We start from the raw sequence: 11,708 nt of genomic DNA on the forward strand, positions 1-11,708 counted from the left end.
AGGGATATTCAATTAAGATTTTAAGTGATTTCTTTTAAAATTTAATGTGTATTTAATTAGGATTTTCAAGAAGTTTATAATATTCCATGTATATTCAATTAGAAATTAATTTTAAAGAATTTGAGAAAGTTGAGAAATTAGAAGGAATTAGAGAGATTTCGTAGTTTATTTTAAGCATCCACAAATCACCTCTTCCCATGACAGAATTGAATGAAAATTTTATTTGGAATCTCTACAAATCAATTAAACTCCATAAAAATCCATGGATTTATAAATCCATTAAAATCTCTCAAATTCGCAATTGAATACACCCCCTAAGTGTTATAATACAATTGATTGAAAATTTAAAAATAAATAAACAATTGTATCAGGAAATTTGGAGTATCGGGCCATGTTTTCGATAGCAAGTGTAGCGTTTAATGTAAGTTGTAATCATATTTAAACTCATCTAACTTAAGAATATATACACACAATCCCTTTAAGGGAAGGAATTTCTATTTTTATTTTTTAAATTGAGATTAGTTATGAGACGCACTTCACATCGAACTTCAACTCTATAAATATAGTTTCTCGTGACCGTATCTGAAATTTCATAGTTATAAAGCAAATCTTACAATTTTATTCAGGAAAAGAAAAAAAATCAAAGAAAAGACAAAATAAATTGGCACAAAGACTCCATCTGTATAGCAGAAAAGTAGAAACAAACCACACAAACGCCTCTAACGGCTGAAAAATAGTTAATAACATTCAACAATTGCAGCATAGAGCTTCTTCACCATGCGATTTTGGAACTGAGAAAATGCATTGCTCCATGGTACATTAGACAACAATGAACCAAGAACAATCCAAAACCCGAATGCAAATCCAAGCCCCAAGCTCAAATAGAACCCACCGTCTTCAAGTAAATAACCTTCTGCGTGCTTGTCATCACCTACCGGTGGCATGGCCTCATTTACACTGCAACGCTCTTTCAATGGAGGTCCACATAGTTTGTTGCCAACATAACTAGACTGATCAAAGCTCTGAAGCTGAGTGCTTATCGGAATCTGCCCTATCAGCTTGTTATAGGACAAATTCAGATAACTGAGAAATGTCAAGTTCGATATGCTTGGAGAAATTTCACCAGAAAGTTGGTTCACGGACAAATCAAGTGACTCTAACATTTTCATATCACCGATTTTGGAAGGGATTCTTCCAGTCAAAAGATTATTGGATAAATTCAATGTTTGCAAGATAATGAGGTTGGTCAGCTCTTCGGGGATTTCTCCAGATATCATGTTGCTTGAAAGGTCCAAGCTAGTTACCAAACGAAGCACTGTGTCATATTTCACTTCTCTGCCTTTGGTCACAAAATCCGCATTCTCTATGTAGGCCTTACCAATCATATAAGAACTAAAATAGATATCTTCAATACTGGTGTCTTCTTCGCTTGGAAAGGTAGTGGCCATGGATGAAAAATTTTGGAAGCATCTTGGTATCGTTCCCGAGAGATTGTTATAAGCAAGGTCCAAGATTTGGAGATTTGTGAGACTACAGAGTTCATCTGGAATGAAACCATGGAACTTATTTGAACGAAGACTAAGAACTGCCAAGCGTGGGCCAAACCATATTGGAATGCCTCCAGCAAACTTGTTTCCAGCAAGGTCAAGAAGAAACAACTGCTCACAATTTTGTAGGGACACGGGTAATTCTCCAGATAGGCTATTATTGCGCAAGTGCAATGATCCAAGGGAAAGTAAGTCTCCAATAGAGCTTGGAATTTTCCCTGTCAAATTGTTGTCTTCTAAATTCACAGTTGTCAAGTTTGGCCAGTATAACAGACAATCAGGAATTTCTCCATCGAGGAGATTGTTGTCAAGATGAAGAACTTGAAGGGTTTTAGGTACATCACTCCTATCACAAAAGAAGTGAGAGAGAGTTCCCGAAAATGATGAATTGGAAAGATCTAGAATAGACACTGCCGAAGACACAAGAGGCAATGAACCATTGAACTGGTTCGATCTTAAGTCAATTAAAATTTTTGAAACCATATAGAAAGAATCGGAATCCTATTTTGGTTTTGGCCGGTTGGCAGAAACTATGTTTGGAACCTCCCCGGACAATTGATTACTCGAGAGAACCACATAGTTTGCAAAATCATATGAAAAGATGTTCCAGAACCAAGTCGGAATGGTACCTGAAATTCCTGTATTGGACAAGTTAAGAGCAGACAATTGATTTTGACTTTGAAGCCATGTAGGCAACTCTGATGGGTCCAGACGCCAAGAACCTAAACTCAAGACAGAAAGTTGAAAAGGAGGAACCCAGTCATAGTTGGTTTTAAGAGTCAAGGAGTTATCATCTGCAGTAAACATTTTCAATCTTGTAAGATTAGTAAAATGAGCTTCAGAGACAACACCCTCGAATGAATTATGATCAATGCCCAAGGATTCTAAGCGTGATAGATTTCCTAAGGACATCGGAATGAGACCTGATATAGAATTATACGAAAGAATAAGATAACTTAAATTTTTAAAAATTCCTAGCATACCAGATAAATGACCTGAAAAATTATTATTCGAAAAATCTAAAAAATCTATTTGATCAAAACTACACTGAGACAAACTTTCAAAGATTTCTGATACCCTCCCTCTGAAATTATTTGACCATAGATCAACAGAAGTCAACTTACAAAGATTTCCCAATGAGTTTGGGATTTCCCCTTCAAGCTGGTTCAAACTTAATTGAAGATCAACAAGGGTTGTCAAGTTTCCAAGGGAACTCGAAATTTCACCATGGAAAGCATTGGAAGAAAGATTGAGGGACTCAAGATTGCCCAAACTGTACAACCATGTAGGTATGGTAGAGTTGACATAATTGCCAAAAAGATCAAGAACTTTAAGATTTGTCAAGTTCGCAATAACACTTGGCATGTGATGAAGTTCGCAGTCAGAAAAATGCAACTCTACCAGCAGAGAAGAGAGTGTGTTTACTTGTAACCAACGAGATGCGTTGGTAAGATCTACATCACTCATGTCAAGATGTTTCAACAGAGAAAGACCAGAGAGCCATTCAAGATTCTCGACCATCAAATCAGAGTTGCTAGAAAGGTCGAGATAACGTAGACTTGAGAGATTTCCCAACTGATGAGGAATGGTTCCGTTGAACCCTGCACTCGAGAGATCAAGATATCTTAAACGTTTAAGAGAACCCAAAAAGCTGGGAATCTGCAGTCCTTCAAAATTGTTGAAGCTTAAGTCCAAGTGGCTGAGATGCTTTAAATTGAGTAGAGAAGGATTTACCTTGCCACCCAGCATATGTTCCTCACCAATCATTTCATCATAATAACCAGCAAGGTGGAGCTCACGGACATGACCGGTTAAATTACTGCAGGCAACACCGGTCCAGTTGCAACAATCGCCTTCACCATCCCAAGAGGAAAGCATATTTGAAGAATCATTGAGATCTTTCTTGAACATAAGAAGTGTTTGTCTCTCATTTTCTTTGCAAGGCAAATGGACCAGGTTTCCATTGCATAAGGTAAGTGTAAAAGACGCAATGGATAGAAGAAAGGTGAGTAGGTAAACAAGTCTCATGACTGTCATCGTATAGATATGGAGTAGGTGATGGATGTGAGGAATGAGTAATTTAGAGGAGTGCTATATATACACACGTTAGTAAAGAGTAAAGGTCCAACCTCGGCCCTACTCTTTATATTTACTACAAATCATTTTTCTACATCCCTCCCGGCAAAGACGGAAGCGGGTCAAGAGATTTAAGACAGAAAGGATGGTCCATCCCAAAACAAATTCCAGGCAGTGATGGATATGGTTCATCCCCAAAGAAACGTCAGGACCATATATAGCAATAATTGATCTACTTAAATTAGTTTTAAAAATCATTTTCCGGAAGAGAATTGAATTATAGATTGACGAGGCCGAATGCCCTTATTTTACTCTACTACTATTGGATATTTAATTGAGAAAATTATAATTAGATGCGTCATTGTAGACATTTAGAAGTGAGTCAAGTCATTTTTCTACATCCAGACCTACAAAGTCGTTATGGAAAAATTTAGGGGTAAATGAATTTTAATCCTTGTATTAGATTAATTTTTCATTAAAACCTGGTGTAGTATTAGTTATTTGATCTTGGTCCTCCATGTCATCATGATTACTATAACTCATATTTTGTTGTTTTTAAACTCCTTAATGGCTCTTTTTGTTCCCATTGTGCCCCTATAATTAATTATTCGACCTTCTTGGTATGTTCCACATTATTAGAAACTAATTTTGACTTTGATTAATTGATTTCTTCCATGATTTATATATGGTGCCTGGAAAGATTTTTCATATCATCATGCCTAAATTACAAGATGAAAAAAGTTAAGGTATCAAACGTATAACACACCAACAAAGTGTGTGTATCTAAATATTAGTACCTAGTTGAAAAAACCTAATCATAGTATCTAGTTGAACGCATCTAAATCATAGTACCTAATCGAATGTATCTACGTTATAGTACCTAATCAAATTTATCTAAATTATCGTACGTACCTAATCGAATGTATATAACTTATCGTAACTAATCGAATACAAATGCAATAGATCAAACCCAACTCCAAACTCAACAATTCATACACTAATAAAATGATCAAAACCCAATAATAAAATCAACCATACTAAATAACAACAAAAAAAAAAAAAAAAAAAAAAAAACCTAATATAATAAGAAATATCACAAGCACAATGCCACAAAAAAAGTTACTGAAGTTGAACCCATTCTCTTCGTTGCAAATCGTTGGAATCCACCTAGTAACACAAGCCATATGCCATTCAAAACCAACGGAAAGAAAATAGAGAGAGACCTAATGCAAATGATGAGAAAAAAGGGGAAAATCGTAATTAGCAAATGTATGTGAAGAAATCAGCCAATACATGGATGGTTGCCTCATCTCTTTTTCAATTGCATAAGCCTAATCTCTTTTTCTAAGGAGAAGCTTAATCTATCACTCAGTACTACGGTCTGGTGGTATTTCTCTTCACTTGGAAGTGAGAGGTCTTAAGTTCGAATATCGTGGATGACGAATTCAATACAAAATTAGGCTAGCTTAGCCGAATTCTCCCTCGATGTACTAAAAAAAAAAAAAGAAGAAGCCTAATCTCTAATTCATTTGATGTTGCATCTTTAAATGCTCATTTCGAATTTAAAAAAAAAAAAAAATCATTCAATTGTGAAACCATTCAAAAGCAATACTTAGGGGTAATATAGGATAAAACATAGTAAAATTACATAAAAGAAATTAAATATGACGTGTAATAAAAATGATGATTTGGACACGAGTCAAAGAACTAAAATTAGTTTTTAATCATTCTTACATTATTTATCTAAAAGTAATCATTTTTAAGGACTAAAATCTAGTTTTCTTAAAAATTTATATGTCGGTCAAAAACATGTGGTTGCAAAATTTGATATAACTTTTTTAGAGTTATGATTTTTGAGGAATGACCAGTCCTCAGATCGAAGGATTTATTTGTTGATCAATTAAATTTTATCTTGGTCGATCTGAAAATTTTCCTTTTTCTTTTTTGGATGAAAATTAATAACTATTTTTTCTGGAAAATAAAATTCCTTACTTTTTTCATCATTCATCTCTTTTAGTGGTAGACAATGTTCTGCCCTAATTAATTAGGAGGAGAAAAAAAAATAAACAAGATGTTTGGAACTAAAATAAGTTTGGCCCAATGATTTTATTTCACTCAAGTACCAACGACTATTTAATTTCAACAGAAGAGAACAGTAATCGAGGCCCAGGATTTGAAAGTTCACACATCGTTGTAGGCGACAAACACCCTTCAAGCTATACATTTAACCCAATCGGATTTTATTGAGGAAAAGTTACGTTTCGATGGCATTTTTGTAGTTTTTGAGGAGATGAAAGCTCAAGTTGCAATGTAAGTTCTTATCTTATGTCATTAATCACATCAACAACTGGGAGCATAAAGAATTATTTTGAGAGTAAAAAGCTTAAACTAGAAGAAATGTATGTTCTACATAAAGTTGCATAAACAAAGAAGAAAATGACACTCAACTCACAACTCAAAAAGATTTTAAAGCTCTGCAGCCTACTTTCTTTCCAATTCCTTTTGTAAGCTTTGGACTTGTATTCATGTTTAAGGCGTTGCTACATTGCATGCAGTATCGATTTCTTTTAAGAAAAACTCTTTTCTTTTCAAATCACTTCATCAACCTGTACGAACTTGCTCGACTAGCAAGAAAGTTTGCCCGAATGGGTCCAAACATGTCTGTGTATCTCTTGTATTTTGCATCTCTTTCAAGTTATTACTTTGTAGGTGGATATTTTCTAAGTATTTAACATTATTTCCCTTCTATTCTTTCATTTTCATAGTGTTCGATGCGTTTATGTAAACATATCCATGTGAGAATTGCAAACTGAATTGAACTAAGAGCCAATCAGTTTATGCCATTCAAGTAATTCGATTCATAACGTAAAAATCACGTTATATGCTTTTCAAGTAATTTGATTCATAACAATTGGCATCTCAACATTAGTCTTGCATAATATTCTAGAGCTGATCTTATTTCTGTTTTTGTCTTAAGATTTTTTTTTTTTTTTTCCCAAAGAAACATATAATTGGAGGAGAAGTCTTTTCTCAACCTTGGAATTTTATGAAAGAGCTTCCTTTTTCTACATCCATCCCCACAAAGACGGTAGACAAAGTCGTTATGGAAAATTTATTGGTCAACAGAAATAGGACAAAAGTCACATGGTTGTAATCAGGCATGCAGATGGTAATAATTGTTCTACAAGTCAGAGGGCAAAGAAACCCAGACCACAAGAAATGAGAGAAAAAGAAACATGACAAGTTCTTGTGTTTCACCGTGTTTGCAAATTGCAAGCGCATCCAGACTTAGTAACCTGAGAAATACAACTCTTAGAAGGTTCTCTGAAATAAACGTTGTGCAATGAATGAGTATAAGTCATTTAGAAGACAAATTATGTATCAGAGTAAACAGAGTTTACTCTCATTGGTCAAGGAAGAAGACTATATCCATCAAGACAACCCACCACTTGCATATACAATTATATATCTCACGATGAATAATATTCTATAGGCCTTATTCTTTTATTTTTGTCTTAAGATGTTTTTTTTTTTTTTTTTTTTTTGTACCGGTGAAAAGTATAATTGGAGGAGATTTTGCTCAACCGTGAAATTTATGAAAAGAGGTTGATTCTTCTACATCCAGCCCCATATTGACGGTAGACAAAGTCCTTGTGGAAACATTTATAAGTCAGTCAAGAGATATACGACAAAAATGATGTCCCATCCCCAATATAATTCCAACTTCATCCCAAAAGAAAAGTCACAAGAGTTCTAGGAAAAAATAAAAAATATTCATGAGAGACTTATGGCTAGTTTCGGGTTGATGTGGTGAAAAAAAAAAAAAAAAAAAAAAGCGTTTAGCCTTAATTCTGTTAATGGTTTACATTATTGGTTGATAGAGAATCAAAGCAAATTTACTGATGAATTGCAATTTCAAAAAGAAAATCTGAAGAATAAAAAAACAAAATACAACGAGAAGAATGAGCATTTGTAAATTCCAGAACATTTTAAAAACCGAAATTAGGCATAATCAAAGATGGACCATTTCATCAGCATATGCGAAGGGTCTCAAAACATACCAAGAAAAGGGTAGGCAACAAAAAGAAATTAAACGCAGAAACTCAACAAAATAAACAATTTAGAGGTTAAGCATCTAAGGTACAATCTTAGAGATCATAGAAAATAAGAACTTACAGAGATTATCAGGCAATTTCAGTTTTTTGAATTTGGGATTAAATGATTCAAATAAGCACTTGAAAGAGTGATTGATAACAAAAATCTGAAGTCAACACAACATGCAGTCATCTACAGAGCTCAAATACACATTCACTAAACATAGTCCACCACTAATCCATACACATATTTGGTTAAAGGAAAAAAGCGAGTTTAACCCGTTGTGCCACCACAGCATCTTGAGGATCATCCGTGAGGAGCAGAAAGCAAAGTTTGTACAAAAAGAAGTGCTGTTTTCAATGTTAGGGTGCCTTCCAACATATGAGATACATACACCAAAAAAACATTATTAGTGATCCCTATGCATATTGTTTCTCTGAGTATTCCAATTCAGCAGTCTTAGAATCTTACACAGTGGCACTTGGCTGTTTCTCTTACTCTATGAACTGTTTTTTCTTTAAAGCACACTCTGCTGATAAATAGATTATTCACAAAAATTATGAAATACAATTGTACATTGAGTGCTAATAATTTTCATAAATTGGCTAGTTACATTTCCTCACAACTTGAGTGATGTCTAAAATAAATGATGGATGAGGTTATAGTTTATAAGTTTCACATTTACATTTACCCACAATTTAAGTGGTATATTTAAACTCCAAACGATGCATAGGTTATCAAGCAGTTACATCATTATTTTAAAAATTCACATCCAATAAGAGTATAAATACACCTAATTGGTAATATCTTGAGAGAGAGATACCTGGCAATGGGTCGACTTGCAATGAACTAAAGAACTCGACTTTTTCTTATGATTACATCACCACCTTCAAGAAATACATTAATCAGTAAAATCAGAAGCAACAACACAAAAGAAAATCCCAAGTAAAGTTCTCATTAGCAGTGAAATTATTAGTATTGCACTAAAAGATTTAGAGATAAGGAGATGATTTAAACAATATTATCTCAATCATCGTTCGGATAAAGAGATTATGTTACTTGTCCAAAACTACCAATCAGGACCACGGATCAAAACTAACTGTCAAAACCTTTCATAATAGTAAATTATTGTTCTTTCTTAAGATTCCAAATACTTGGATACACAAACCTTTTATAGTTTGTATGGATACTTGACCTTCATCAGTCTTATATACTCCCCTCGTGGCCATGAGACTTTTTTATGAGAGCATTAGACAGAAGGGCATGCTTTGAGTATTCAAAATTTTTCAATTTCTCAGTTTTCTTTAAACCTCATGATATGCCGATAATAGTATAAAGATGAATGAACAAAAAAAAAAAAAAAAAAAAAAAAAAAGGAAAAAAAAAAAGAAAGGGTTAAAACCAAAGGAGAACTGAAATAGAGAAACAAAGAAAGAAAACCATAAATGGAACCCAAACACAAAGAGAGTGAGAGAGTTAAACCCAAAAGCTTAACGCAATCTCATTTGCATACCATTTGACCATATTAAGAAAAATATGAAATTTGCACCCCCATTTGACCATATTAAGGATAGAGGGCACTCACATCATTGTAGTAGTACTCTTCTTTGTTATGCTTTTCCTCAAAACTGCCTTAAAAAAACCCAAAAAGCATAAAAATTTAGAAGCAGAAAAGAAAAGGTTTGAAATTGCCATTGGAAATGCAGAATGTACAGATGGAAACCAAATTGAATTATTATGCCCTCTCTCCTCCTCTCTCCTCCTCCTTCAATCCATATACTGGTAGTTACTGTCAATCTATTTAACTTATTCCCAACTTCATCAAAACAACCAAGAAGTATAAAATAGCAAGGTTAATTCTCACTTTCTTTAATCAAAATGAATTCTACTTCTTCCCATCTATTTGCACATCCCTTCAACACTCTCAATTGATATTAAAACAGAAAACAAATTGTTGCAAGAAAGAAGCGAGAGGAAACATCGAGAAGGGAAGCCGAACAGTGAACAACCTGTGTAATTTTGTGAAGATTGGCAAAGAGATCCTATCGAGATGGGAGAAAATGACACTGAAATAGGAATCCCAATCCAAATATCATCCCAGAAACAAAACCTCCCCCTTTCCAACTGTGAAAGGAAGATTACAAAAGATCATGGAAAGGACCTGAGCTTGTCTTTCCATGGGTATCCCCATGACCTCCTAATAAACTCGAATAAGTCACGTCGTGCAACATGTATTTACTCCATAGTCCATACAACAAAATTCCACATAGAACTAGTTCCCAAGAGTAGCAAAGAAATTATCAATGTTATTTAGTCATACATTTTCATATATACTAAAGCAATATTACCCTCACCAGTCATTTTCAAGTCAATCCATACCAGTGGCATTTTGTACTCTTCGGTATCTCTGTAATTTGCTTACTCTGCTTCTCATTTACCAGCGACATGTTATCAGAGTCATTGACTTTTTTCTTGCTATTGCCTACCTCAAAAGATGCATAATCAGAACGAAGATACTCATATTTTTCAATCCGCATACAGGGATTATCAACAAATATTCACCAAAGTAAATCATTTATTATGGTTATTACTTATTATATATGCCCAATGCCTAGTCTATCATGAATGTGGCTTACATTTCGAGAAAAAATAGGCTAAGAAATAAGTTTTTTTTTTTTTTTGTTTATAAATAAAAATTTATACTTCAGCTTCATCAAAATTGCAGGATCCATTCAAACAGTACGAAATTTTTTAGAGAAATATTAAGAAAAATAACCTAAAATGGTAGTTCATAGATTCAGTTGAGTTGTAAATGTTAGTATACAGCATCCAAATATATTGGAAAGATAAAAGTAAATAGTAATCAACGAAATTTTCCTAGTAGAACTTAGCCCTGGAAATTGTCGAAACCAGCTCAATTTACAGGAATCAAACAGAGGATAAGAGAAAATTGGTCCGAGAAAATACCATGGTTACGGATGAGCTGACGACGACAAAAGGGAGAGACAGCGGCGAAGGGCTGGAGTCTCTGGAACTCTCATCGTCTGCTGTGTGGAGTAAACCCTAAAACACTAATGTGCAATTTGTATTAGGTTTTTGGGTAGAACCAGAAAATCAGCCCTACACCCATCCCTCCCTCACTCTTTGTATGTCTCCAATCGCTTAATCCTACACCTTTTTGGACTACCATACTTCTCCCTCTCTGTCTCTGTCTCTCTCATTTCAAAGTCAGATTCTTTATCAAATTCAACAACTGGATTTTGACAAAAAAAAAAAAAAAAAAAAAAAAAAAAACTGGATAATTCACACAGAATGAAAAAAACCCACTCACATCGAGACGGAGATATTTCGGAAGCAGCGCAAAATAGTCCTGGAGAAGATCAAAGCTGTTCTGCATTAACAAAATTGAAAAAAAAAATCAAAACTTTAAATTACAACTAAATTTATTCATTTCTTAATTGAAATCCAGAAAAAAAAAATGCAAAAGTTCGGCAATGCAGAGAAAACCCAGATCCCACCCCAAATTTGTACTCGAAGCCTTTTTACAATTCACGCAACCATGAATCAGAGAAGAAGCAGAGGATTGAGTATGGGGGAGGAGAGACTGCAAGAGAGAGAAAGAGAAGAGAGAGAGGGTGTGTGTGTTTGAGCGCAGTGGTGCTGTTGCAGACGCAGGGCGTGTGTGTTTGAGCGCGGTGGTGCTGTCAATAAACAGTAACCGAGAGTTTGGGTTTGGAAATTGTTATTAACCCATTAAAAAAAAATACATTTGTGAAAGAGTGTAGAATAAGATTTTTAGCAGGCTAATAACAATTCCTTTAGGTTTTAGTATATATAAATTTTTCATTTTATTATTTATTAGGTTTAAATTTTTTTTTAACCGGTACCAAGTCAAGTCATATTACCTGTTTATTTTAATGTACAACCCATTAAATATCATGTATGTCACGAAAACGACACGAACACAAAAATACATAACAAATGCCCTCC

General features: G+C 34.2%; 2 protein-coding genes and 1 long non-coding RNA gene across 9 annotated transcripts; all 3 read right to left on the reverse strand.

The window, feature by feature from the left end:
* Window positions 1-547: 547 nt before the first annotated feature.
* Window positions 548-3,679, reverse strand: LOC137716200 (receptor-like protein EIX2). Its single transcript, XM_068455618.2, has one exon. It carries the CDS (start codon window positions 2,028-2,030, stop codon window positions 738-740), a length of 1,293 nt encoding a protein of 430 aa, XP_068311719.2. The 5' UTR covers window positions 2,031-3,679; the 3' UTR covers window positions 548-737.
* LOC148690335 (receptor-like protein EIX2) lies at window positions 2,049-3,584 on the reverse strand. Its single transcript, XM_088686285.1, has 2 exons — window positions 2,606-3,584; window positions 2,049-2,470 (listed from the first exon to the last, which is right to left on the reverse strand). The coding sequence occupies exons 1-2, from the start codon at window positions 3,582-3,584 to the stop codon at window positions 2,049-2,051; spliced, it is 1,401 nt and encodes a 466-aa protein (XP_088542411.1).
* A 4,125-nt stretch (window positions 3,680-7,804) lies between the features above and the next one.
* LOC137714607 (uncharacterized) lies at window positions 7,805-11,495 on the reverse strand. 7 transcript variants are annotated; one of them, XR_015957066.1, is made up of 6 exons: window positions 11,237-11,445; window positions 11,050-11,109; window positions 10,686-10,926; window positions 10,073-10,200; window positions 9,304-9,346; window positions 7,805-8,605 (listed from the first exon to the last, which is right to left on the reverse strand). It is a non-coding gene; the product is annotated as an uncharacterized LOC137714607 (long non-coding RNA). The 7 variants fall into 7 exon arrangements; XR_015957070.1 differs by having other exon boundaries at window positions 9,304-10,200; window positions 10,686-10,789; window positions 11,237-11,447; XR_015957065.1 differs by having other exon boundaries at window positions 9,304-10,200; window positions 11,237-11,446.
* Window positions 11,496-11,708: the final 213 nt, after the last annotated feature.

This window comes from Pyrus communis, chromosome 15, assembly GCF_041283825.1.
Source record: "Pyrus communis isolate YQ-2024b chromosome 15, ASM4128382v1, whole genome shotgun sequence".
NCBI lineage: Eukaryota > Viridiplantae > Streptophyta > Magnoliopsida > Rosales > Rosaceae > Pyrus > Pyrus communis.

Coding starts and splice junctions, on each gene's coding strand:
- LOC137716200 (XM_068455618.2), bottom strand. CDS start 2,030: ATGGTTTCAAAAATTTTAATTGACTTAAGATCGAACCAGTTCAATGGT.
- LOC148690335 (XM_088686285.1), bottom strand. CDS start 3,584: ATGACAGTCATGAGACTTGTTTACCTACTCACCTTTCTTCTATCCATT. Junction 2,471..2,605: donor GGTATCAGAAATCTTTGAAA/GTTTGTCTCAGT, acceptor ATTCTATATCAG/GTCTCATTCCGATGTCCTTA.